Raw genomic sequence first — 27,914 nt, 5'->3', positions numbered from 1 at the left:
TAATGAGTATAAAATAAAATACAACTTTTCTGGTATTACTGAGTGAATCTGTGTAGAGAATTACATAAAGCACTAGTCAGGCTTAAGTTTTAATTGTGTCTACAGCCAGTCCCCATCTACCCTTCCCCCAACACAGTTACCCCAGAAATCAAACTCCCTAAGACAGCAACCAATGTTTTGGCATTTAATAGATAGTAAACATTTGAAAAGAATGAACATGTGGTTATATAATACTTTGGGGGTAACCTAACTGAAAAGAAAAATTACAAATAGCAGGTGAAACTGATACTAATATGACTATTCAAATATTCCATTTATTTGATCATTTTCTTTCAGCTAAAAAATTGCCAAAGAATGAACCACAAAATCCAGGAGCAAATTCTGCCAGAGGAAGAGGAGTAGACCTCACCGAACCCACACAACCAACCAGGAGTCAGTGTTGTAGTAACTAAACCTCTAGTTTGAACTAGCTGGAATAGTCTTCTGCTTCCTAAATGTTAATAACAATGGAATTGGAGCATTTAACCAGCCCAGTATGACTTCCAAAAGAAGAGACTTATGATAGAGTCAAGTTTCTAATACAGAATTATTTTAAGTGTTTTGAACTTAATTTTTAATAACATGCATGGGTCCTTCTCACTAATGTTTCAACAATAGGGAAAAAATGAGAACTATGTGGACACTTGTTTCATTGGAAGGTTAGGAGGAATGATTTCTCATCACTAGGAATATAGACAGATGACTGTCTGGACCCACACAGTTAACCAGCCCATTTCTCCACACTGGTACAGTAGTCACCTGTGAAAAAAAATTTGGATCTTACTAATTTGGGCTTTTCAAAAACGTCCTTTTTTTAGAAGGAGATTCTAAAGTTATTTATGATGCTTAGCCATAGTATTCAGGCAAATGTTCATTTCTCCTGGTATCTGTATTTAAAATGTACATTCCACATTTTAATAAATTAGCCACAAGAAAATAATCCCACATATACAAGGTCGGGGGGTGGGGAAGAGTATTAATGGTATCTTAATTATAGCCAGTCCCGTTTTTTTTTTAAATGGGGTAAAAATCAAATGCAATCCCATCTTGTTTTAAGAATTTGAGAACTAATAAATGCACCTTAATGGATAGTGTTCCTTTCAAACATGTGAGTTCTTTAACAAAAATGAAATAAACCAGGTGTCTGATTTCCGATTAATCACTGCTGGCCATTACATAGGTTTTGTTGTTTGGGGCAGGGAGGGGGCTTTTGTTCCCTTTTGACATAATATAGTCAATGCACTAACAATTATGTATATTCAAACTTGATTATTTTAAATTCGATCTTCAGCTGTACTGTAAATAGGGTACTGCATTGTAGTCTCCATATCTGTATTACTTTTCTGTAATATTTAAGAGTTGCTTAAAAGTATACAAAATGTACAGTTACTAAAATAGCTAATTATTTCTCTCTCCCCCTTGGACAAGAAGGGGCTTCAGTTGTTCCTCCATGGCTAGAACTATAATAAACAATGTACCCGTAATTTGTAACATAAAGTATTGCAATATGTTAGTAACAATCTTGCAGCCTTCTTTTCCAAAGTTCATTTTATTTTGATCAGTTCAGTATATTGCACTAATTATTTTAGGTATTTTCATTATATGAAAGCTACCATGTGTCAGAGATGATTTAGTCTATTTAAGTGTTGGACTGCTAGGAGAACTTGTACATTTACAATAATGCAGAATTAGGAAAACGGTTCACCAGTGTTTAGTTTTATATTGAGGTGCTCAGGTTGGAATAAAGTGGTATAAAAAGCAAGTATTGGTTTTTCTTTCTTTTTTTTTTTTTTGGCATAAAACAGTGAACATATATAAATGATATTATATGACCTAATATCTGCTTTTATATTTTCTTTACTGTGTTCATAAAATTGTTTGCATGTTATTGATGAATCGTCCTAATATCTGGATCATTCAAGAATTGCTTTATGGTATTATATTTTGGTGCTCTGGATAATTGGAACTTTTATTTTTTATGTCAGAAGCTGATACTCACTTCCATTGAGAAATATTACCATAACTGTAATGTTGTCTCTGGAGCCAGCCAGTAAAGCAGCATTTACAAGTTCATGGCTAACGTACTCAGCTGCACCTTCATAGAAACTCTTAGTGCCTGATTCTTTTTCATTTGTTGCCACACCATTGACACTAGTTGGGCTGTCAGTTACTTTTTCACTGCAAGGTTTATGATGAGTCGTTTCTGCTGGAAATGTTTCTACATTCTCAGGGTTATAAATGCAGTATTTAGAATAGTTTGAATCGGACAAATTTTCTTTGGAATTTGTAGTTGACACACATCCTTCAGATACAGATTTATACTGAAACAATACGTGGATGTTACTTTGTGATTTAGTAAGGTTTGGTTCAATGGTTGAAAAAAGCAGAGGCCCTTTGGATGATGAAGATTTTTTAGGTATGATAGAACAGTATGTTTCTTTATACATGTGAAATGTTGTCATTGCCAGGGCAGTGACTTCCTCTTTATCCAAAACTTCCCAAAGTCCATTAGTAGCTAAAATAAGGAATTGACATAGGTCATCTATAGGGACAGAAATAGTTTGAGGTGCTGGGATAATGGACTTTTTCAGCTTGAGATTTCCATGAAATCCAAGTCCTCGTGTAGTTTTTACTTGCCCTTCTACAAGCCCGTATGGTTCATTTGAACTAATGACTGTTCCATTCTGAAGTATTCTTCTTCTTTCGTTTGTGTTTCGTGTAGTATGTTCTTTGGTTAGGCAAAAACCTTTCCCATTTCTGCACAAGACTGCTTGCACATTACCTAAAAGATTATTTTTTAAAAGAAGAAATTTTTATCCTAGAGATAACCAATTCAAAATCTGCTAACTTTAGTAAATTCTGTGTTTCAATGCTAAACAGAAAGCAGGCTATGTAAAAGTACTGTTTAAATATGTGTAATATATCACTACTGAATGATTTATAGTAAATACAGATTCAAACATCATTTTATACCTCATTGTTAAGCAACTTTTAGTGTTTAAAACTACTACATTTAGTGTTAACATTACAGATAATGCAAAGTAACTTCTAAAGTTTTAAATGAAATGACTTAATATTACTTATATTGGAGAGTCATGAGTTGAACTTTTTTATAGCCAACATATATTCCATCTAGCAGATTTTTAAATGTTTTAAGATAAATGCTGCTTCAATTTAAAACACACACTTTGATTTTTTTAAAAAAAACAATGACAGTTGTGTAACCAGTACAAGTTAAAACTTGAATGTGCTTAGGTCATGGGTGATGAAAACATTAGAATGTCACTATTAATGTTAGGTTGCTATAATGTGTAGTTTTTAAAAATTAAGTCAATCATTCCTGTGAAGAAATACATTATTAATGTATTACATGAATAATAGGCAGCCAACATTAAACCCTTTGGTTGGAAACTGAAATCTTAAAAGTTGGTTGTAGTTTGTTCATGGTTCAAATGAATCCATGATGGTGTGCTTCATTGAAATCTTACAGTTTAAACAGGATCTGAACAGACTGGCGGGAGATTATATATTACTGTAACTTTTTGTGGAGTATTTTTTAAGAAAAACTGAATTTTTTTAGTTAGGAAAAATTGATTTTCCCCAAGTTTTTAGGAATATAATTTTATGTTTTTAAAATTACATATAATTACATATTTTTCTTGGTATAAAATCATTTGTGATTTATAGAAAGTTATTAATAACTGTTCTGAGATGGGGTTAATAATATTTGATTATTATAACATCTTTGAGATTTAAAATTTCTGGAATAGAATGCCAAATTTACATAGAATATTCTGGTTTTAAATATGATCCTGTACCTGGGATCATTTAGTTGCTTGCAGAAGGAGTTCAATTCTAGGCCCACAGTTTTATAGCTAAAAGAATTTAGACTTAGAAGGTTGAGGTCCAAGGCCAGGTGTGGTGGCTTACACCTGTAAACGCCACTCTTTGGGAGGCTGAGGCAGGCAAATCACTTGAAGCCAGAAGTTTGAGACCAGCTGGGGCAACATGGCAAAGCCCCATCTCTACTAAAAATACAAAAAAATTAGCCGGGCATGGTGGCGCATGCACGCCTGTAATCCCAGTTACTTGGGAGGCTGAGGCACAAGAACCGCCTCTACACAGGAGGTGGAGGTTGCAGTAAGCTGAAGTCACACCACTGCACTCCAGCCTAGGTGACAGAGCAAGACTCTCTCAAAAAAAAAAAAAAAAAAAAAAAAGTTGAGGTCCATGCAACTAGTATAGTACTATAGTTGGAAAGCCTAAATTGGTGGCCAGTGTGGTGGCTCATGCCTGTAATTCCAGCACTCTGGGAGGCTGAGGCAGGAGGATCACTTGACCAGACTGGCCAGCATGGCGAAACTCTGTCTCTACTAAATACAAAAATTAGCCGGGCATGATGGTGCACGCCTGTAATCCCAGCTACTCAGGAGGCTGAGGCACAAGAATTGCTTGAACCTGGGAGGCGGAGGTTGCAGTGAGTCGAGATTGCACCACTGCACTTCAGTCTGTGCGATAGAGTGAGACTCAAAAATAGCCTAAATTGGTAAAAGCATTAGTGTCAGATATAGACAGAAACTATTGTCTCATTTATATAATAGGAATTTTTAATAGCTGAGCTACTGGATTGGGACTAAAAGATGATGTTTGTGAAAAATATTTTGGAAACTACATAAATAGTAGTTCTTAAAGGCCATATGGCCCCTCATTTCTTTATAGTGTGGTTATTAATATTGTGTATTAACTTGTCTTACTGTTGATTATTCGACTTAGATTTTGCAGAACATAAGTCAGTAAAATAATGACTTTTGCTGAATTATAAATTATTACTGAATCAGCTAGGCAACATGAAGTGGCACTTAACGTGCCAACTGAGTAAATGGAATTATTAGGAGTACATATGGTTCAGTACCTCTTAAATTAGAAAAATTTGTACGTGTGTACATACACGTGAATTGTGTGGCCATAGCTCTGAAAACAAAAGGGACATAATTTGGCTCAGAATAGTCAAATCCATTGACTTTGTAAATGTTTATTTGCATGTGGCAAGCCAAAATGCCATTTAGCAAAAAGAAAAAGCATTATTTTCCTAGTATGTGATTTGAAAAGAATTTAAAAGGAATAGTACTTACAATGAAAGGATGGTAAACAGGTTATTTTTATTTTAGTTACCTCTACAGAGAGCTTGACAAGTGTAGCCTTATGCACTATTTGCCTTTTTTTTTTTTTTTTCCTGTGCTACAGAGTAGGACATACCATGTTGGCCCATTTTATTACTTGTGAACATCCTTTGGGTTCAGCACAATAAAATATTTTAAGAGAAAGGACATTAAATCCTGGTTGCAGTTCTTGCCCTACCTGTTAAAAAGGGAGATAATGCCTTTTTTTTTTTTTTTTTTTTTTCTTTTGGAGACAGGGTTTCACTCTGTCACCCAGGCTGGAGTGCAGTGGTATGATTACGGCTTACTGCAGTGTTGGCCTCCCTGGGCTCAGGTGATCCTCCCACCTCTGCCTCCAGAGACCTGGGACTAAAGGCATGTTCCACCACACCCGGCTAATTTCTGCATTTTTTCGTAGAAACAGGCTTTCGCTATGTTGCCCAGGCTGGTCTCAAACTCCTGGGCTCAAGCGATCCTCCTGCTTTGGTCTCCCAAAATGCTGGGATTATAGGCGCTAGTCACTGCACCTGGCATCGCATTCTTTACCTGTATGAGTGGTGCATGAAGGAAAGGAAAAGTGAAGGAGAAGTAGCCAGCGTTTCTTAACTATTTGTGTATATAACCCAGGAAGTAGAGGGTAAATAAGATTCATCAGGAAGACTACTAATGGAACGAACTAAAAAATTAGATATGCAGAGTCAACAGTTTCATTTTGTAACAATGAGCGGCATATGCTGTCAGCTACAAACAGGGTGTTTGAAGTCAAGTGCTATATTAAACTGAAAGCTTGAACATGATAATGAACAAAAGGTTTCCATGAAGATGAGAAATTGGAGGAAGATTATTAAATATCACTGTTATGTCCACGTTGTCTGGAGAAGTGGAGAGGAAGCAGCCTTTGATAGCTTAAGAGAAAGGACAATTTGGCTTTTTAAAAAGTTTCTTGGTAACATCTGTTTGGAGGAAATGCAAACAGCTAACCAAGCAACGAACTGTGTTGGAAACCACTACACAATTTTAATCTAAGCATAAATGAATTTAAGTCCTAGACAAAGGTAACAACTTTCAGTATTTGGAGAGATTGCGCTCTTCAGAAAATGTTACCAGAATAAAAATGGAACAGGATTACTGGAAGAGCAACGTGTTTAGGAACAATAATCTTGGGGATTAAAAAGAGCCGCTTTGAGATGATGCTCAAGCCTTTTTAAAGTGGCATAGTCAGGTAAAGTGTTTCTTATGCAGAGGGTAATGATGTGGCTGCCTCCTGCAATTACTGGGTTATCACCAACTTTTTGAGAAGGAAAAGTCCAGTAAACTTAGGATGAACTCTGGAATCCCAACCAGGGAATTCTAGAGCTGAGTAGGCAATATCAAGATTTTTCTCAGATAAAGCCAGAAAGGTGACTTAGTGTTGATTAGAACAGGAACGTTTTAAGAAGGAGTGAGAGAAGAGGAAAAGGAAGTTTATGTGGTGATCAGAAAAAAACATACCTATATACATGATGGATGAAGCAGGAAAAATAAAAACACACCTAGGATGCACAACGTTGCCCAGGAGTAATAAGGACAGTTTGGTGTAGAAAAACAGTATGGGGAGTGGAAGGATTTAGGAGCCTGACACAGTCAGACTTGAATCCCAAACTTTTGTCTGTGTGGCCTTCATTAGATCACTTTATTTCACTAAGTAACAGTTCTTTACCTGCAGTGTTATTTGTCAAAGTTACTGTGAGACTCAATAAGCTAATTTAAGAGGTAGACACTTAAAGGTTGGTGTTCTAAGAAGAGAAAAGCAGGTAGAGAGGCTATTCAAAAGAAATTGAGGAGAAACAACAAATGTTTCATTTCAGACCTATTTCTAAAAGAACTATTAAGAAAATACAAAGTAGAATTACAGGCTTAAGATAGGCAGTGGTAACTTGGAACTTGGGAAAAATTGAAATAGTTACTGGGGAAAGGAAAAATTACAATTATAAAGGAGCATAAGTAAATTAGAATTGCATGTAAATAAGATTAGGGGAAACAGTCTATATCCAGTTTTTCTTCAATGCTCTAGTTTCAGCAAAAGAGGCTGAATTTGTTTAATTTTATGCATGGACAGCAGCTTTGTGACTTCCTAAGAATGGTTATCTTAAGAGCCTCACTCATGTTGAACTAGCTTTCATTGGATGTTCAAAATATCCTTTTGTTTTATAGACATATGATCATGAAACTCATGTCCATTGTTCATTGCTCACCATTGTACCCCTCAAGCCTAACTAGATTATGCACGAGTCTCAACTATTTATGAAATATTTGTTGAATGTGTTCTCAGAATCAGGTTTGTAAACATGTGAGAGTTCCTTAGCACCACCATCAAAAAAAGAGAGAAGGGGAAGGGAAGGTATATAAAATGTCAGTGTTAAGAATTTGGCTTTTTTCCTGCACAAAATTGAAGGAGATTCTGGAGTTGAATTAGACTTTAGGGGAAAATGGTAGGGGTGGAGATAATTTTAAAAGCAACTTACTAAACTAGTCCGAATGAACACATTTTCACACCCATGGAAACGCATCTAGAGAAGAAAGGCAACTGAGGTCTGCAAATACAGCATTAGCGATTAATGAAGACAGAAAAGTCCACATAAAAATGAAGACACCCTAAAAACAGGAGAGAGCTAGTACTGTTCATTTGAAGTAACCAGACTTCAAGCCTGAAAGACTGGAGTCCTGGCTCACTCACTGGTTATATAACCTTGTATAATGCTTTGATGAGCTTTAGTCTTCTCATGTATTAAAAATGTGATTATCCTTTCCTCACAGATTTTGAAGATCAGATGAAGGAGTGATGTGGCAGTCTTGAGAAGGGAAGGGGGATTCAGGTGACCACTAATTTAAGAATTGTGATAGCCGGGTGTGGTGGCGTAGGCTGTAGGCCTAGCTACTTGGGAGGCTGAGGCAGGAGGACCGCTTGAGGCTAGGGGTTCCAGGCTGCAGTATCCTCTGATTGAGCCTAAGAATAACCACTGCGCTCCTGGCTACATAGCAAAACCTCATCTCAAAAAAAAAAAAAAAAAGTGAATAATAGAGAACTAGTGGGTAAAATTGTGCCTGGTCTCTGAATTTACTGTGAGCTTTTGAGACAGAAAGCTAGGACACTAGAAATAAAAGTTTACAGGGCCTCATTAAAAGGAATTATTAACAAATGTACAATCTAGACATAAAGATATTGGAATAACAGATACACCAAAGCACTCAAATATTAAAAAGGAGCAGTAATGAGGCAGTCTGGGTCTCAGATTGACCCTTCCACTGAGAACAAGTAAATATCCTGGATAATATAGCCGAAGTACAAAATACTCAAGAAGCATAATGACTAAATTCAGGTATACCAAGAGCAGAAACTAGCTTTTACCTAAGACCATGTATTGAGCCGAATAAATCCACATTAGATTTTCACAAGGTGGCCAGATGCAGTGGCTCATAACTATAATCCCAGCACTTTGGGAGGCTAAAGCAGGTGGATCACTTAAGGTCAGGAGTGTGAGACCAGCCTGGCCAACATGTTGAAACCCCGTCTTTACATAAAACAAAATTAGCTGGGCTTGGTGGCATGTGCCTGTAATCTTAGCTGCTCGGGAGGCTGAGGCAGGAGAATCGCTTGAACCCTGAATCCGGGAGGTGGAGGTTGCAGTGAGCCAAGATCGAGCCACTCCAGTCCAGCCTGGATAACAGAGCAAGACTGTTTGTTTGTTTGTTTTGTTTTGGGACGGAGTCTCACTCTGTCGCCCAGGCTGGAGTGCAGTGGCACGATCTCAGCTCTCTGCCTCCTGGGTTCGAGCAATTCTTTGCCTCAACCTCCCAAGTAGCTGGGATTACAGGTGCCCACCACCACACCTGGCTAATTTTTGCATTTTTTAGTAAAGACGGGGTTTCACCATGTTGGCCAGGCTGGTCTTGAATTCCTGACCTTGTGATCCACCCGCCTCGGCCTCCCAAAGTGCTGGGATTACAGGAGTGAGCCACTGCACCCAACCCAACTCTGTCTTAAAAAAAAAAAAATCACAGGCTTATGAAACAGGAGACAAAACCTAGGGCTTCTCCGAGATGGGGAAGACTAAATGGCTCACCACAACAAAGCTAGGACCCCAAAGGACGATGGCCTCACTGAAACAGTGAACCAAAAATAAACCTATGCCTGTTGCCACCACACAGACTACAGAAAAACTGACTATTTCAGATTATGCCAAAGAGAGAAAGAGGGAAGAAAGGAAGCTACAAAAAACTTGGAACTGGCTTGACATTGTAGCTCACATCTGTAATCCTGTGAGGCAAGGATAATCACATGTTTAATACATGAGAAGATTAAAGCTCATCAAAGCATCAAAGCACTTTGGGAGGCCAAGATGGGAGGATCACTTGAGTCCAAGAGTTCGAGACCAGCCTGGGCAACATAACAACACCCCATCTCTACAAAACGAAGAATGTGAAACCACCAACCTTCACGTATTTGTAGTCTGAAAGCCTCAAATGGATCACTTAGTACATATTGATAGTGTCAACAGGCAGACACGAGGCAGGAGCAAATGCAGTACTCTGGATGACACATCTCTCACATAATTCCCCAAAACATAAATTATATGGAATTTCTTATCTTTCTGGTCAAGATACAATAACAGTGACTGGATTTACACTTTCATCTGTTTTGAAGAGACAGAGCCAAGAGTCCAGGGAAACCAATGCAGCTAGAGCTTGCTGAGGACAGAATACCAGAGAGAAAAGAGCTTACATCTGGAATTCTAGAGAATTCCAGATACCTTCCGAGGGTCTTTCTCTAGTGGGTCTTTCTCAAGTGTTTAGATGGGTACTGGTGAATACATGTGTGGGTGGAAACTGGGAAAAGAAACATTTGAAAAGGATTAGAGGGAGCATTGCTGAGGACTCATAGGGCTGGTAGAATAATTCCTGTTCCAACCAGCCAGACTGAAAAGATATTAATTCAGGAATCATTAGGTAGCATGCTTAGGAAGGTTTTGCCTCAGTAGCAGAGAATAATTAGACCCAAACTCAACACTGCCCTGGACTTGCCTGATAAATTAAAAAAACAGGATCTAAAAGGATCAAACTATTTCCAAGTAATTTCATCCCAAAACAAAGCTCAAGACCATATATCCAAAAACACACATTTACTCCTAACACCCACAACCTGTCAATGTGTTCTTATTGGGAAAAAAAAATAGTTTTTGCAGTTGTAGTTAAGGATCTCAAAATGATAGCATTCTGGATTATCCAGGTGGGCCCGAATTCCAATGAGAAACGTCTTTATAAGAGATACGCAGAGTAGAGACACACAGGCAGAACAGTAAAATGCCATGTGAAAATCAAGGCAGGGACTGGAATTACGCAGCTGTGGGTGAGGGAATGCCTGGAGCTACCATAAGCTGGAAGACCCAAGGAAGGATTCTACCCTAGAAGAGGCATGGCCCTGTGAACTTGACTTCAGGCATCTGGCAAGTAGTATCTTTTCATACCACAATGGAATAGAACTGTAATAGCGAGAGGAACATTGGAAATTGTACAAACACATGGAAATTAAACAACATGCTCCTCAACAATCATAGGGTCAATGAAGAAATTAAAAAGGAAATCAAAAACTTCTTGAAACAAATGAAAATCAAGACATAGCATACCAAAACCTATGGGATGCAGCAAAAGTGATAGTAATAGGGAAATTTATAGTAATAAACTCCAAATAAACAACATAACAATGCACCGCAAGAAACTAGAAAGCCAGGACAAACCAAACTCAATAGAAGGAAAAAAAATAAAGATCAGAGCAGAATTAACCAGGATAGACACTAAAAAATACACATAGGATCAGTTAAACAAAAGGTCATTTTTATGAAAATATTTTAAAAGTCAATAAACCATTAGCTAGCCTAAACAAGAAAAAAGAGAGAAAATCCCCAAAAAAAAAAAAAAAAAAAAAAAAAAAAACAGAAATGAAAAAGACATTACAACGGATGCCACTGAAAAACAAAAGATCACTAGGGACTGTTACAAACAACGATACCCTAACAAATTAGAAAACCTAGAGGAAATGGATAAACATAAACACCTGGACACATACAACCCTACCAAGATTGAACCAGGAGGAAATAGAAAACCTGAACAGACCAATAACAAGTAGCAGGATTGAGTCAGTAATAAAAAGTCCCCCAAATGAAAAGCCCAGGACCAGATGGCTTCACTGCTGAATTCTACCAAACTCATAAAAAAGAATTAACACCAATTCTTCTCAAACTATTTCAGAAAATTGAAGAGGAAGGAAATCTTTTTAACTCATTCCACAAGCCCAGCATTACCTGAATACCAAAATCAGATAAGACACAACAACAAAGAAGAAAACTATAGGCCAATATCCCTGATGAATGTAGATGTGAAAATCCTCAACAAAATACTAGCAAGCTGAATCAAAAAAACACATATATTTTTTAAAGCACCATGATCAAGTGGGATTTATTCCAGGGATGCAAGGATGGTTCACACAGAAATCAATAAATGTGAAGCTTCGTGCAGAGGCAGTATCATAGCCAGTGAGGTTTAGCCACGGTGTGATTACTGCTAATTGAAAACTTTTCCCCATAGCCCACTGTGATGACTTGTAATACAGTCAGCATTAAAAATAAGATAAATATGGCACATTACCAACAGAATGAAGGAGAAATACCATATGATTATCTCAATAGATGGCCAAAAATTTTTTTGGATAAAATTTAACATCTCTTCATGATAAAACTTCTCAACAAATTAGGCATAGAAGAAACACATCTTAACATATGAAAGGCCCTGCTATGGTATGTATTTTTGTTCCCTCCAAACATCATGTTGAAATTTTATCAACAATGTTGGAGATGGGTTCTGATACATGTTTGAGTCATGGGGACAGATCCCACTACTGAGTATGATAAATAGCCCACCGTGATGACTTGTAATACAGTCAGCATTAAAAATAAAATAAATATGACACGAGAATAAAGGAGAAATACCATATGATTATCTCAATAAATGCCCCCCAAACTTTTTTGATAAAATTCGCTTCTCTTCATGATAAAAATTCTCAACAAATTAGGCATAGAAGAAACATATCTCAACATAATAAAGGCCCTGCTATGGTATGTATTTTTGTTCCCCCCAAACATCATCTTGAAATTTTATCAACAATGTTGGAGATGGGGTCTAACAGATATTTCAGTCATGGGGAGCAGATCCCACTACTGAGTATGTAGCCAATGGATATCAAGGAGATACCTGTACCCCCACATTTTAGGCAGCACTATTCACAATAGTAAAGATGCAGGGTCAACAATGTCCATCAGTAGATGAATGGATAAAGAAAATGTAGGATATGTACACAATGGAATACTATTAAGCCATGAAAAAGAAGGAAATTCTGTCATTTGTAGCAACATGGATGGAACTGAGGACATAATGTTAAGTGAAATAAGCCAGACTCAGAAAGACAAACATTACTTGTTCTCTTTCATATGTGGATCCTAAAAATTGTTGATCTCAATGAGGTAAAGCAGAATGATGGTTACCAAAGATTGGGAAAGGTTGGCGATGGGGCAGGAGGAGATAAAGTTAAGTTGGTTAATAAGTACAAACAGGCTGGATGCAGTGACTCACCCCTGTAATCCCAGCACTTTTGGGAGGCTGTGGTGGGTGGTTCACAAGGTCAGGAGTTTGAGACCAGCCTGACCAACATGTTGAAACCCTGTCTCTACTAAAAATACAAAAATTAGGCTGGGCGTGGTGGCTCACGTCTATAATCCTAGCACTTTGGGAGGCAGAGGAGGGTGGGTCACCTCAGGTCAGGAGTTCGGGATCAGCCTGGCCAACATGGTGAAACCCTGTCTTTTCTAAAAATACAAAAATTAGCCAGGTGTGGTGGCGTGCACCTGTAATCCCAGCTACTCAGAAGGCTGAGGCAGGAGAATGGCTTGAACCCGGGAGGCGGAGGTTGCAGTGAGCCAAGATGGTGCCACTGCACTCCAGCCTAGGTAACAGAGTGAGACTCCATCTCAAAAAATAAAAAAGGTACAGACATTCAGTCAGAGACAGGGAACTGTATATCTTAAAATAGCTAGAAGAGTTGAAGTGTTCCCAACACAAAGAAATAATACACATTTCAGGTGATGAGTATTTTAAATACCCTGATTTGGTCATTACATATTATATGCATATATCAAAATACCACATGTACCCCATAAATATTTATAATTATTATGTATCAATAAAATAGATAAACATTTTTTAAAAGAATGTGAGTCTGGCAGTACCTTTTTCCACATGCACAAATTCAACATTTATTCAGTGGCTTCATCATTGAACTCATACTTCATTATAAGTTAAGAATTTTTTTTAATTCTAGAGTTATGACATTGATATTTTATGAATTTTATAAAAGGAAACCTAATTCCCTCACTATAATTAATCCTGTTCTATAAAATACAAAATAATTCTTGAAAATTTTGTGTAAAAATTTTTTTTTATGGCTGGAAGTCATTTAAAGTTCTTTCTTACAGGAGTACTTTTGTAGCTAAATCATGACCTCAGGTTCTCTCTTTTACAATTTGAATTGTTTTTACCCATGTGTCTTTCTATTAAAATGCAACATGCCTAGATGCAAACAGTTTAACACCATTGTGTAGGCCTGGAAATTAAATCCCATTGTTGGACCTGGAGATTAGAACCAATCAATCAGCAGTGTATCTAGATTATTTTTATTTTTTTTTGAGATGGAGTCCTGACTCCTGCTCTGTTACCAGGCTGGAGAGCAGTGGTGCCATCTCGGCTCACTGCCACCTCCGCCTCCTGGATTCAAGCCATTCTCCTGCCACAGTCTCCCGATGTAGCTGGGATTACAGGCATGCGCCACCACGCCCAGCTAATTTTTGTATTTTTAGTAGAGACAGGGTTTCACCATGTTGGCCAGGATGGTCTTGATCTCCTGACCTCATGATCCGCCCGCCTTGGCCTCTCAAAGTGCTGGTTACAGGAGTCAGCTACTGCGCCTGGCCATTTATTTTTTTTTCTGGAGACAGAGTCTCACTTCATTGCCCAGTCTGGAGTGCAGTGGTGTGATCTCAGCTCACTGCAGCCTCTGCCTCCCAGGCTCAAGCGATTCTCCTGCCTTAGCCTCCCGAGTAGCTGGGGTTACAGGTGCCTGCCACGTCCAGCTAATTTTTTTTATTTTTTATTTTTGTATTTTTAGTAGAGATGGGGTTTCACCATGTTGGCCAGGCTGGTCTCAAACTCCTGACCCGAGGTGATCTACCCACCTCGGCCTCCCAAAGTGCTGGCATTACAGGTGTGAGCCACCACCCCCGGCCGTGTCTAGACATTTAATGACAGTATCCACTTATTGAATATGTCATAATTTGTCACATTAATTTTACAAAGACTCTTATAATTAATGATAACTTCTATAGGGGTCCCAATTCCAAGAATATGGGTCAGTTCACAGATTGGCCTTAAATCTGTAATGATTATGTCTATGAACTATTTGGAACCTCAGCATAGAGCCTGAGAAATGACAAAGACTCTGAGGCAGTGGACATGCACTTAGCTTTCTTGGTGTTGTTTAGTCTGGAGTCCTTGACATTTCAGGCTCAGAACCAGGCTGGATCAGAAACAGGCTGACTTTCTGGGGCCTTGACCTTCGTTGTAGTAGTCTTTGTGATTATCTGGCCTTGCAACACTGTCTCTGCCGCAAAGTCCCACTCGCTGAGGCCCAGCCTCCTCAGGCTTTGGAAACAATCCCCTTAAGAGGTAATATCATATGGCAGGACTGATTTCCAACTCCAATTCCTGTTACTTCTGAGACCTTGAACAAATTATCTCACATTTTTTAGCTTTAATTTCTCATCTGAAACGTTGGGTTAACAATACTTAGATATCACTAGATGTCAAAGTTATTGTAAGACTAGAAGAGGAAATTACTCTGTATTCAATATTCAGTAAGCGGACACTATCATTAATAATAATTCTATCTATGAAAAGGCTGGTAGAACTGTAGTTAAGTATCTCATAGAACTCAGTGTGGAACTCATGTCAATTCTGCTAAAAAGTTTTACCTCTGAGCTTTCCATTTTGGCAAATTCCTTAACTTCCTGAAATAACTTTTAAACAACACAGGTAACTTCTTTAAGAAGAGAATACATGCTCATAAAACTGAGGCATGAACTATTATTCTCTCTGAGATGAAATAGATGCTACTTGGCCAGTGAGCATGAGAATGACCTATAGCAAATACACTTATCAGAGTAACTGACCAATTTAAACAACTACACTAACAATGAGCAAACAACTTTCCATTTTTCTGAAAAGAGGAAGTGTACAAAATGTTTTTAACTTTATTCAGATTTAAGCATATGTAGTATCTTTGCTTTTCATCTTTATCAGCAACTCTATTGCTACCCCTTTGGGAAAATGTAACATATTTGTCACATTATATCATATCTGTGCCTGTTTGGAAAATAATTACAATATTTTTGTGCCTACAATCTGCACTTAAATTGTGGTTATTTGTTGCTTCTTATATTATCAGTGCAATTTCTAGGCACTAATAAGTCGCTAAATAATAAATCATAAAAAAATTCTGGAAGCATGAGGGGTTTTGCTGCAAGGAACCAAAAACATAAAGGTGTTATTTGGTGCTATTCAATGTACATACCAGTGTTTGCAACATGTAATATTCCAGGAAATATTTGTGGCATCTCCTGGGAAGTGGAGCTCTCTGCCAATCCATCATGGTTGGTTTTTCTTTTCCAATTCTTATGAGCATAAGGACTTTTAGGTTTGCCTTCCAATATACAAGTAACTGCAGAGCAGCCACTCCATTGAACCCTAGACACTTCTTTTCTTCCAAGACGTAAAAGCCTATCCATTCTCCAAAATGCTTTTGCAAAGGCTTTGTGTATGTCCTCATACTCACGCCTCACTGCTTCTGTTTTGTTTATGGCAGAAAAGAGATCTTCTATTGCCGTGTATTCTTCTCTAAACACAGTGTAAAAGGAATTGATTATTTGTTGCTCATCAGTTGTCATTTGGTAAGAAGGATCAAATTTGGAAAGCTGATGGAGGAGTAAAACTGGGAGTTCCATGGATGTCAACTCTGCCGCTGAGGCACCATGATGTCCATCGAACAAACCGAAAAAACACACATTAGGTTTATTACCAAAATTACTCACTACAGTGAATTTATCATTCATGTCAGCTTTCCATGTAGAATTCCTGTCTTCACAAATGCCCACTCCTTTAATTAATAGATGACGTATTTTTTGAGAATATATGACACTCCTGTCAATGTTATCAAAAATCTTATAGTATGCTGGTATTTTTTTTTTCCAAAGCAGCTCAAAAGCATTATTAATGCTCTGTAGGGTTTTTTCAGTGAACATAAAAGATGACAATAGTTTAGAAATCATGAACTGTCTCTGAACAGCAATCACTGAGGGCTGTGGTTTCTTTCCACCCATCCACTGGAAACCCAGCGTGGCCAGAGCTACATGTTGCTTCTTATGGGGAAAAATACCAGTTAAGTCAATTTCGTGCTTGCATATGGAACAGGGTAATGTGGTCGCTTGCTCATAGACCTGCTCCTCTTCATGGCGTTTGGTGTGTCTCACTGGTCTTGGCTTTTTCTTTCTAAAACGTTTTCTTTTGGGTAAAAGTGAAATATCCACATATGAATCAAATGTTGATGTTTTCATATTCCATTCTCTTGATTTCCAAAACACCCTGCAAACAGGACGAAAGATATTTACATGCCAGGATGATGCAGTGAAAATCTCTTCAAGCAGGCTCTTATCATTGCAATTTGATTTGGCTCCTCACAATCTTATATAAGCCTAGGATTAAATATTCTGAGTCATATTCCTCAAAAAACATGTAAGTACTCAATTAATTGGTGATTGACCTGTGCCTGCCTGAAATAAATTAGGCAAAAATTCCAAAGAGTCAGCCAGACATCTAAGCAAATGCTCAGAGAAATCAGCACAATATTTTACCTTAGGCATGTGAAAGTATATATTTGAGACCTGCGATTCTGATTTCTAATATGGACAAACAGTCATGTATTGCATAATGATGTTTCAGGCAATGATGGACCATATGCAATGGTGGTACCACAAGATTATAATGGAGCCAAAAAATTCCTATTGCCTAGTGACATTATTGTTGTCTCAATGACATAAAGTGCAACATGTCACTTATGTTTTTGTGTTGATGCTGGTGTCAACAAACCTAATATGCTGCCAGTCAAATAAAAGTATAGCAAATACAAGGCCAGGCATGGTGGCTCACGCCTGTAATTCCAACACTTTAGGAGGCCGAAGTGGGCGGATCACTTGCAGTCAGGAGTTCAAGACCAGCCTGGCCAACATGGTGAAACCCCGTCTCTACTAAAAATACAAAAATTAGGCCAGCCTGGTGGCTCACACCTGTAATCCCAGCACTTTGGGAGGCCTAGGCGGACGGATCACGGGGTCAGGAGTTCAAGACCAGCCTCACCAACATGGTGAAACCCCATCTCTACTAAAAATATAAAAAATTAGCTGGGCATGGTGGTGAGTGCCTGTAATCCCAGCTACTTGGGAGGCTGAGGCAGGAGAATCACTTGAACCTGGGAAGCAGAGGTTACAGTGAGCCGAGATGGTGCCACTGCACACCAGCCTGGGTGACAGGGCAAGACTCCAACTCAAAAAGAAGAAAAAAAAGTATAGCAAATACAAGATATGTACAGAACATAATACCTGATAATGATAAATGACTATGTGACTGGCTTATGTGTTTATGATAGTATACTTTTTAGTCGTTATTTTAGAGTGAACTCCTTATATTAGAAAAAAATTAACTGTAAAACAACCTCAGGCCCTCCAGGAGGTATTCCAGAAGGTGTTGTTAACATAGATGACAACTCCGTGTGTTGTTGCTTCTTTTTTTTTTTTTTTTTTTTTTTTTTGGAAAAAGGTTAAAACGTTTTAAACAAAATTTTAGTTAAATTTTTTAATAAAAATAAAATTTAGCTGGGTGCTATGGCTCACACCTGTAATCCCAACACTTTGGGAGGTCGAGGGGGGTGGATCACATGAGGTCAGGAGTTCGAGACCAGCCTGGCCAACATGGCAAAACCCCGTTTCTACTAAAAATACAGAAAATTAGCTGAGCGTGGTGCCTCATGCCTGTAATCCCAGCTACTTGGGAGGCTGAGGCAGGAGAATTGCTTGAACCCAGGAGGGAGGAGGCAGAGGCTGCAGTGAGCAGAGATCGTGCCACTGCACTCCAGCCTGGGTAACAGAGTGAGACTCCATCTCAAAAGATAAATAAATAAATAATTTAAAATGTTAATTAAAAAATTAAAAACAGAAAAAAGCTCTTAGAATAAGGAAATGAAGCAAGTAGTTTTTGTACAGCTGTACAACGTGTTTGCCTTTTAAGCCAAATGTTACAAAAGAATCAAAAAGTTCTAAAAATTAAAACGTTTACAAAGTAAAAAGTTACTGTAAGCTAAGGTTAATTTATTATTGAAGAAAAAATATTGTTTCCAAGTTTAGTGTAACCTAAGTGTACAGGGTTTATAAGGTCTGCAGTAGCGTGCGATAATGTGCTAGACCTTCACACTCACCACTCACTCATTGACACCCAGAGAGACTTGCAGTCCTGCAAGCTTTATTCATGGTAAGTGCCCTATTTTAAAATGTTGCATTTTTTACTCTTTGTACAATACTTTATTGTACCTCTTCTGTGTTTAGGTACACAATACTTTCCATGTGTTACAGTTGCCTACGGTATTCACTACAGTAACACACCGTACAGGTTTGTAGCCTAGCAGCGATAGGCTATACCATATAGCCTAGGTGTTAGTGGGCTGCACCATCTAGGTTTGTGTAAGTACACTCTGTGACGTTCACATAGCCATGAAATTGCCTACCGATACACTTCTCAGAAAGTATCCCCATCGTTAAATGATGCATGATTGTAATTACTTTTGTGCTGCATTTCGTCTGCCTTAAAACACTTTTGTTCTAATTAGAGGGTTCACAAGAAAATGAATGGATTATGCCAAAACCAAGCAGAATAAGGAAAAGAACTGACAGTAAGGACAGAATTTTTAAAAAAACTACAACGAAGAGGTATGGACTGAGGATAGGAAAGAAAAGATGTAGAGCTGGATGATACATTTCTGGAGAGCAGGCATCATTTTATACCCCTTCCTATCAGAAACATCTAGCACTGTACTCAGCACCTGGGGCCATTTTTATCCATTTCATGCACAATTTCAAGGGCATGAGATATTTCCAAGGGTCTATGAAAAGTTAGAGACCAGAAAAAAAATGCTTTGGTTACAAAATATTTTAAAACTTGATAAAAATCAAAGTTGGCTGGGTGCAGTGGTTTATACCTGTAATCCCAGCACTTTGGGAGGCCAAGGTAGGGAAATCACTTGAGGTCAGGAGTTTCAGACCAGCCTGTGCAACATAGTGAGGCCTTGTCTGTATTAACAATTAAAAAAAAAAAAAAGCCAGGTGTGATGGTATGCATGCCTGTAGTCCGAGCTACTCAGGAGGCTGAGGTGGGAGGATCGCTTGAGCCTGGGAGGTGGAAGCTGCAGTGAGCCCTGATTGCACCACCACACTCCAGCCTGGGCTACAGATCGAGACCCTGTCTCAAAAATAAATAAATAAAGTAACTTTATGTATATATATATATATATAGAGAGAGAGAGAGACAGACAGACAGAGAGAGAGAGAGAGAGAGAGAGAGAGAGAGAGAGAGAGAGACGGAGTTTCACTCTTGCTGCCCAGGCTGGAGTACAATGGTGCAATCTCGGCTCACTGCAACCTCCGCCTCCCTGGTTCAAGCGATTCTCCTGCCTCAGCCTCCCAAGTAGCTGGGATTACAGGCACGCACCACCATACCTTGCTAATTTTGTATTTTTAGTAGAGACAGGGTTTCTCCATGTTGGTCAGGCTCGTCTTGAACTCCTGACCTCAGGTGACCCACCTGCCTCAGCCTCCCAAAGTGCTGGGATTACAGGCATTAGCCACTGTGCCCAGCCATAAATATTTATGAAATGTGACATTACAAAAACTAGTCAACTTCAACTCAATTCGTATATAAATTGTATTTGAGATGGGTACATTTTAATGTGTTACAGTAATGGGGGATGGAGCCTGTGACACTAAGAATACTTGGAGCCTCTAAGTACTTAAAACATCTCAGATACATAATAGATATTCGACAACTGAATATCTATTGATATTCTATAGATAGTTGGTAGTTAGATAAGAAATTGACCCATTTAATTATAATGACAATATGATAATAATAATAATGAAATATATTTTGTTATAAAAGGTATATATCATCATGTTCTTAAGTTCAATGCAGAAGGATACAAAGTAGAAAATAAAAGAATGTTTTTGGCCGGGCGCGGTGGCTCACGCCTGTAATCCCAGCGCTTTGGGAGGCCGAGGCGGGCGGATCACAAGGTCAGGAGATCGAGACCACGGTGAAACCCCGTCTCTACTAAAAATACAAAAAATTAGCCAGGCGCGGTTGTGGGCGCCTGTAGTCCCAGCTACTCGGGAGGCTGAGGCAGGAGAATGGCGTAAACCCGGGAGGCGGAGCTTGCAGTGAGCCGAGATCGCGCCACTGCACTCCAGCCTGGGCGACAGAGCGAGACTCTGTCTCAAAAAAAAAAAAAAAAAAAAAAAAAGAATGTTTTTGTCTTCCCACACTCCGCTTGAACCCGGGAGATGGAGGTTGTGGTGAGCTGCAATCACGCTATTGTACTCCAGCCTGGGCGACAAACCCCAGCCCCAGTAGTAATTGAGTTATCTATCTTTCCAAATATAAATTTGTATATAAGATCTTGTCTGGCCCTGCGCAGTGGCTCACACATAATCCCAGCACTTTGGCAGGCAGAGGCAGGTGGATCACTTGAGATCAGGAGTTTAGGACTGGCCCGGCCAACAGGGTGAAACCCTCTCTCTACTAACAGTACCCCAAAAATTAGATGGGCATGATGGCACGCCTGTAATCTCAGCTACTCGGGAGGCTGAGACAGGAGAATGGCTTAAACTCAGGAAGTGGAGGTTGCAGTGAGCCAAGATCATGCCACTGCACTCCAGCCTGGGCGACAGAGTGAGACACTGTTTCAAAAACAAAAACAAAAACAAACAAACAAACATATTTTCTGAAGGCCAGTAGGGTCCCATTTTGCATGCCATCCTAAAATCTGATATTTTCAGTAAATACTAGGTCATGGACAGGAAGTTTGAATATGGAAGAACAGAACAATATACATTGTCCCTAGGTATCTGTGGGGGATTGGTTCCAAGACCACCCTCTCCACGCATGGATACAAAAATCTAAGGAAGTTTAGGTTCCTGATAAAAATGGCATAGTATTTGTATCTTCCTTGTATGTTGCCTCACTCAGGAGTGCAGTGGCCTAGAACTCCTGGGCTCAAGCCATCCTCCCACCTCTGCCTCCATAGTCACTGTAACTACAGGCGTGCACCACGATGCCCGGTTAATTTTTGTATTTTTAGTAGAGATGGGTTTTCGCCATGTTGGCCAAGCTGGTATGGTCTCGAACTGCTGGCCTCATGTGATCCACCCGCCCCGCCTCAGCCTCTCAAAGCACTAGGATTACTGGTGTGAGCTACTGCGTTGGCCCTCCTGTATACTTGTTTATTTACTTATTTGAGATGGAGTCTTGCTCTGTCGCCCAGGCTGGAGTGCAGTGGTGCAATCTGGGCTCACTGCAACCTCTGCCCCCTGGGTTCAAGCAATTCTCTCACCTCAGCCTCCCAAGTAGCTGGGATTACAGATGCTCACCTAATACGTGTATGTATGTATGTATATGTGTATATATATATATATATATATATATATATATGTATGTATATATACACACACACACACACAGATATATATATATAGTATTTTTAATAGAGATGAGGTTTCACCATGTTGGCCCAGGCTGGTCTTGAACTCCTGACTCAAGTGATCCGCCCAGCTCTGCCTCCCAAAGTGCTAGGATTACAGGCGTAAGCCACCGCACCCGGGCCCTCCTGTATACGTTAAATCATCTCTTGATAGAATATGCATAATGCAATGTAAATGCTATGTAAATAGTTCTTATACTGTATTTTTATTTGTATTATTTTGTTGTTGTATTGGTTTATTAGTATTATTATTTTAGGAGGTATTTTGGGAATATTTTCTACCCAAAGTTGGTTGAATTCACAGATGCAGAACCTTCAGATATGGAGGACTGACTCGGTTGTGAAAAATGTAGACTTAGGATTTTTTATTTTCAGGGGAGGAAAAAGCGTGTAAGTTTACTTTACATAACTGACTGAAAAATACATTCAAGAAATAGTAAGTAGAAGCCGGGGGCAGTGGCTCACACCTGTAATCCCAGCACTTAGGGAGGCCGAGGCTGTCGGATCACCTGAGGTCAGGAGTTCGAGACCAGCCTGGCCAACACGGAGAAACTCCGTCTCTACTAAAAATACAAAATTAGCCAGGCGTGGTAGCACCTGCCTGTAATTCCAGCTACTTGGGAGGCTGAGGCAGGAGAAGCGCTTGAACCTGGGAGGCGGAGGTGGTGGTGAGCCGATATCATGCCATTGCACTCCAGCCCAGGAGTAAAAACAACAAAAAACAAGTTGGTCGCGGTGGCTCACGCCTATAATCCCAGCACTTTGGGAGGCCGAGGAGGGCCGATCACGAGGTCGGGAGTTCGAGACCAGCCTGACCAACATGGTGAAATCCATCTCTAATAAAAATACAAAATTACCCGGGCGTGTGCCTGTAATCCGAGCTACTCAGGAGGCTGAGGCAGGAGAATCGCGTGAACCCGGGAGGTGGAGGTTGCAGGGAGCTGAGATCACGCCATTGCACTCCAGCCCAGGCAACAAAAGCGAAACTCCGTCACTCCGTCTTATAACAAACACAAAAATTGTCCCTGGGCGGGCGCTGTAGCTCACACCTGTAATCTCAGCTACTCAGGATGCTGACACTGCAGGATGCTGGAGCCCTGGAGGTTGAGGCTGCAGTGAGCTATGATGGCGTCACTGCACTCCACCTGGGTTACAGATGGAGAGGCGGTCTCTTCAACAACAACAACAACAAATGTTCATCTACTAACTGTATAACCTCAATCAAGTCTTTTAATTTCTCTGAGCATCTGCTTTTAGCCTCAAATGAGGTAAATGGTGAAATAGTTGGTACCTAGGGGAAGCTAAAAAAAAAAAAAAAAGCCTGCTCATTCTGCCCTAAGTGAAAAGGACACTGAGAACTATGCCAAATAAAAATACATTACATAAAGGCATGAAATTACAATGCTTAGGGAGAAATGTGTTCTACGTAAAATTAATTGAGAAAAAATCAGGAGATCAATGGAAGAGGATTGTTTTAATGACCTGTATTTGAGAACTGTGTAATGCATATTTACTAACATGTTGTGGTAAGTTGTTTATATCATCACTTAGTTACCAGCTATGTTACACGGTTTAAGAGAAAATGAACTTGGTCAGGTGCAGTGGCTCACGCCTGTAGTCTCAACAGTTTGGGAGGCTGAAGTAAGAGAATTGCTTGAGGTCAGGAGTTGGGGACCAGCCTGGGCAACATAGTGAAACCCCTTCTCTACAAAAAACTTAAAAATTAACTGGGCATAGTGGTGCACACCTGTAGTCCCAGCTACTTGGAGATTGAGCAGGGAGAATTGCATGAGCCCAGGATTTTGAGGTTTCAGTGAGCTATGATAGTGCCACAATACTCTAGCCTGGGTGACAGACTGAGACCCTGTCTCAAAAAAATACAAAAAGTATATTAAATTAAAAATAAAATGTGAGCTATATTAAATAAAACAATTAGAAGAAATATACATGTAAATTAAAAATGAATGGAAAATAATGTAATAGCCATAGAAAACAGGTAAATATCTTTAAGATGCTAGCCAGTAAAATTTGAATCCTGTAAATTATTCAAAAATCACTTCTAGAAAGGAAAACCTTCTATGATAAATGATAAACAAAATAGTGCACTATGTGATAGGCAAAAGGCCTTTAGCAACCTTCATACGTGGTTTACACATGGCAATATAAATAAAAATTAAAGAAGCAAGCAAAACTCTGATAAATTTGAAATGTTTTGCCACTTTATTTGTATTTAATTCCCTGAAGTGTATGACTGTATTGGATACAGCTACTTATCCCTGTAGTAAAATTTTATTTACAAATGTCCACGTTATAAATACTTCTAGAACTATTTGCATTTTGGGAAGTTTTCATGGCTTTCCCTCACCAACGATTATTTTTCCTTTTTTAATGGAAAATCTAAAAATTACACAAAAATAGGAGTATAATAAGTCCCCATATACTCATCACTAGCTTCGACTGTCATCAACATTTTTTTATTCCTGTTTCATCTATATCATCCACCTTATTTTATGTTATTTTATTTTATTTTATTTGAGGTGGAGTCTTGCTCTGTCACCCAGGCTGGAGTGCAGTGGTGCTATCTCGGCTCACTGACATCTGCTTCCCGAGTTCAAGCAATTCTTCTGCCTCAGCCTCCCGAGTAGCTGGGACTACAGGCGCCTGCCACCATGCTTAGCTGTTTTTTGTATTTTTAGTAGAGACGGGTTTCACTATGTTGGCCAGGCTGGTCTCGAACTCCTGACCTCAAGTGATTTGCCTACCTCAGCCTCCCAAAGTGCTAGTTTACAGGTATGAGCCACTGCACCCAGCCTATGTTATTTAATTTTATCACAATTTTTGCTGGAGTATTGTAATGCCAATCTCCAAATTGTATCAACTCACCCATGAATACTTCAGTCTCAACAAATTTGATCAGCATCCAATGACTTCTTTAATACCTACAATAGGCCGGGCGCAGTGGCTCATGCCTGTAATGCCAGCACTTTGGGAGGCCGAGGCGGGCGGATCACCCGAGGTCGGGAGTTTGGGACTAGCCTGACCGACGTGGAGAAACCCCATCTCTACTAAAAAAAATACAAAATTAGCCGGGCGTGGTGGTGCATGACTGTAATCACAGCTACTGGGAAGGCTGAGGCAGGAGAATCGCTTGAACCCAGAGGGCGGAGGTTATGGTGAGCCGAGATGGTGCCATTGCACTCCAGCCTGGGCAACAGAGCGAAACTCCGTCTCAAAAAAAAATAAAAATAAAAATAAAAAATTTAAAAAATAACTACAGTAGGCCAGCTACTGTGCAAGGTGCTGAGATGCACAGATGGATGAGGATGCACCCTGCCCTTGAAGCTATGAGGGGAAAAGATTGCAATTCTGTCCATATGCTCATCCAGGTCATTAATAAAAGAATGAAACAGGTCAGGTGGAGCCAAGGACAAAGCCCCATTATTGTGCCCAACCGGGAACCTAGCCCTTCATCTGGCTAGGAATGGTGTAATGAGACCTAAGAAAATGACCTAGGAAAACTCACAGCTGAGACTTATTAGCAAGGGTCCAAGGCAGTATCCAAGGGAATGATCACTTAGCTGGCAGAAGGAGCAAGAGGACCCAGCAAAAGAAATGGACAGGTAAGCAGAGAAGTAGGGGAAGAAACTGGGTCTGTCAAGGCCTTTGAGTGCTTTTGGCCAAAATATATAAAAATATTTTAATTGCTGTTTTTTGGTAATATTCATGTAAAGGATATAGTTTTAAGAGTCTTGATGGACTATTGGGACAATATATAAGGCACCGTAACACTGTGTTTTGATCTGAAGTCAATTACTTATATCAGAACTTCATTTTTCCATATGCCGGGGACAGCCATAATACAGCTCTATCACACATGGGCCGTTCTTAGAACGTATTGCATCATTCATATGTTCGTTCATTCACAATAACAAATTAAATAGGCCGGGCACGGTGGCTCATGCCTATAATCCCAGCACTTTGGGAGGCTGAGGCGGGCCTATCACTTGAGGTCAGGAATTTGAGACCAGCCTGGCCAACATAGTGAAACCCTGTCTCTACTAAAAATACAAGAATTACCCAGGCATGGTGGCAGGCGCCTGTAATCCCAGCTACCCGGGAGGCTGAGGTGCGAGAATCACTTGAACCCGAGAGGCAGAGTTTGCAGTGAGCCGAGATCGCGCCATTGCACTACAGCCTGGGAGACAGAGACTCTGTCTCAAAATAAATAAATAAACAAACAAACAAATAAATAAATAAATGTAAATTAATCAATTAACTATAAAGACATCAGAATAAGAGCAGAGAGAGGAACGCGAGTCCTCTTTTGTATAAAGTAGAGGGATATATCACTCTTCAATGTACATAGTTTACAGGAAGCCAAGGTTTCATCTGATAACTAAGAATGTGGAGGAAAAGAATACTGTAGATATAATTATTCATTGGTTATACTTATTATCCAAAAAAAAATTTAAGAAAGTTTACCTTAAAGCATTATTGGCGCTCATGTTCCTTTGGAATTACCTTCCTTTGCCCTCCCTTTATCCCCTTTCCCTCTATTTCTCCAACTTGAGTAGTGATGGTGGAGGTAGAGGTGAACGTGATGGCCGTGACAGAAGTAGTGGGGATAGTGATGAGAGCGGTGGTGGGCGTTCCCCTGACTTGATGGTAGAGCTCCCTGTGTGGAATGTTTACTACATCACCTGGAACCTCAGTCAGAACTCACTTTATGATTCAGAAGAACTGTGAAGCAGTAACATTACAAGTTGTGTGAAGTAAACTTGGGAATTTCTGAAAGAAGGAGCATTTGTTAAATACACTGTCTTACTTACTCTCTCTTCCTTTCTCTGCCCTCGTGGTGTGTGCTTGACTCTGCTTCTCACCATGTCTTCTCACAAAACTTTCAGGATTAAGCGTTTCCTGGCCAAGAAACAGAAGCAAAATCGTCCCACTCCCCAGTGGATTGAGATGAAAACTGGTCATAAAATCAGGTAGAACTTCAAAAGGAGACATTGGAGAAGAACCAGGCTGGGTCTATAAGGAATTCCGCGTGAGATGGCACACATATTTATGTTGTGTGAAAGTCAAGACCACCTTACCATGTTAAGCTGAAAATGTTACCACTATCTGGATAGTTGGACATGTTTTATTGGGAATATATTTTTTCTCTCTGTGTGTGCTATGAAGGCACTGGTTGGCTGGGTTCAGTAATAAATACGTGAGGCCTTTCATTTCTGTCTCTACATATAAATATAAATATATATATACTGTCTTACTGCTGGATGCAGGGGCTCACGTCTGTAATCCCAGCACTTTGGGAGGCCAAGACAGGAGGATTGCTTGAGGCCTGGAGTTCAAGACCAGCCTGAGCAACATATCGAGATCCATCGCTACAAAAAAGAAAAAAAAAGAAAAAAAAAGAAAAATTAGCTGAGCATTGTTGCACACACCTGTAGTGCTAGCTACTCAGGAGACTGAGGCAGGAGGGTCACTTGAGCCCAGGAGTTTGAGGCAGTCGGCTGCAGTCAACTATGATTGTGCCATTCTGCTCCAGCCTGGGTGACAGAGCAAGACCCTGTCTTTAAAATAAATAAATAAACTGTCTTATGCCTATGTAGTAGAAATGAAAATGTAAGAAGAGTGACTATCAATTGTTTTTGTAAGTTGTGGCACTTTCAAACAGCCATTTTAGGAGACTATCCTTACTGTTCAGATGGGATGTCTTC

The 27,914-nt window shown here is 39.5% G+C and overlaps 2 protein-coding genes and 2 pseudogenes across 2 annotated transcripts in view; 3 read left to right on the top strand and 1 right to left on the bottom strand.

Annotated features, from left to right (window-relative positions):
- The window catches only part of RAB5A (RAB5A, member RAS oncogene family), a 36,735-nt gene extending 34,949 nt beyond the window's left edge, over window positions 1-1,786 (top strand). Inside the window, 1 exon segment of the mRNA NM_001261148.2 lies at window positions 337-1,786. Within this exon segment, the coding sequence (NP_001248077.1) occupies window positions 337-452 (116 nt within the window). The 3' untranslated portion in view covers window positions 453-1,786.
- PP2D1 (protein phosphatase 2C like domain containing 1) lies at window positions 335-26,962 on the bottom strand. The gene is made up of 3 exons (XM_015132250.3): window positions 26,674-26,962; window positions 15,910-16,976; window positions 335-2,821 (listed from the first exon to the last, which is right to left on the bottom strand). The coding sequence occupies exons 1-3, from the start codon at window positions 26,694-26,696 to the stop codon at window positions 2,016-2,018; spliced, it is 1,896 nt and encodes a 631-aa protein (XP_014987736.1). The 5' UTR covers window positions 26,697-26,962; the 3' UTR covers window positions 335-2,015.
- LOC114676671 (U4 spliceosomal RNA) lies at window positions 11,739-11,869 on the top strand (annotated as a pseudogene).
- Window positions 26,963-27,072: 110 nt separating the features above from the next.
- LOC144339433 (large ribosomal subunit protein eL39-like) lies at window positions 27,073-27,228 on the top strand (annotated as a pseudogene).
- Window positions 27,229-27,914: the final 686 nt, after the last annotated feature.

This window comes from Macaca mulatta, chromosome 2 (assembly GCF_049350105.2).
Source record: "Macaca mulatta isolate MMU2019108-1 chromosome 2, T2T-MMU8v2.0, whole genome shotgun sequence".
In the NCBI taxonomy this organism is placed as follows: Eukaryota; Metazoa; Chordata; class Mammalia; order Primates; family Cercopithecidae; genus Macaca; species Macaca mulatta.
Note: the sequence above shows the minus strand (reverse complement) of the source record. Positions and strands in the feature narration are given on the sequence as shown.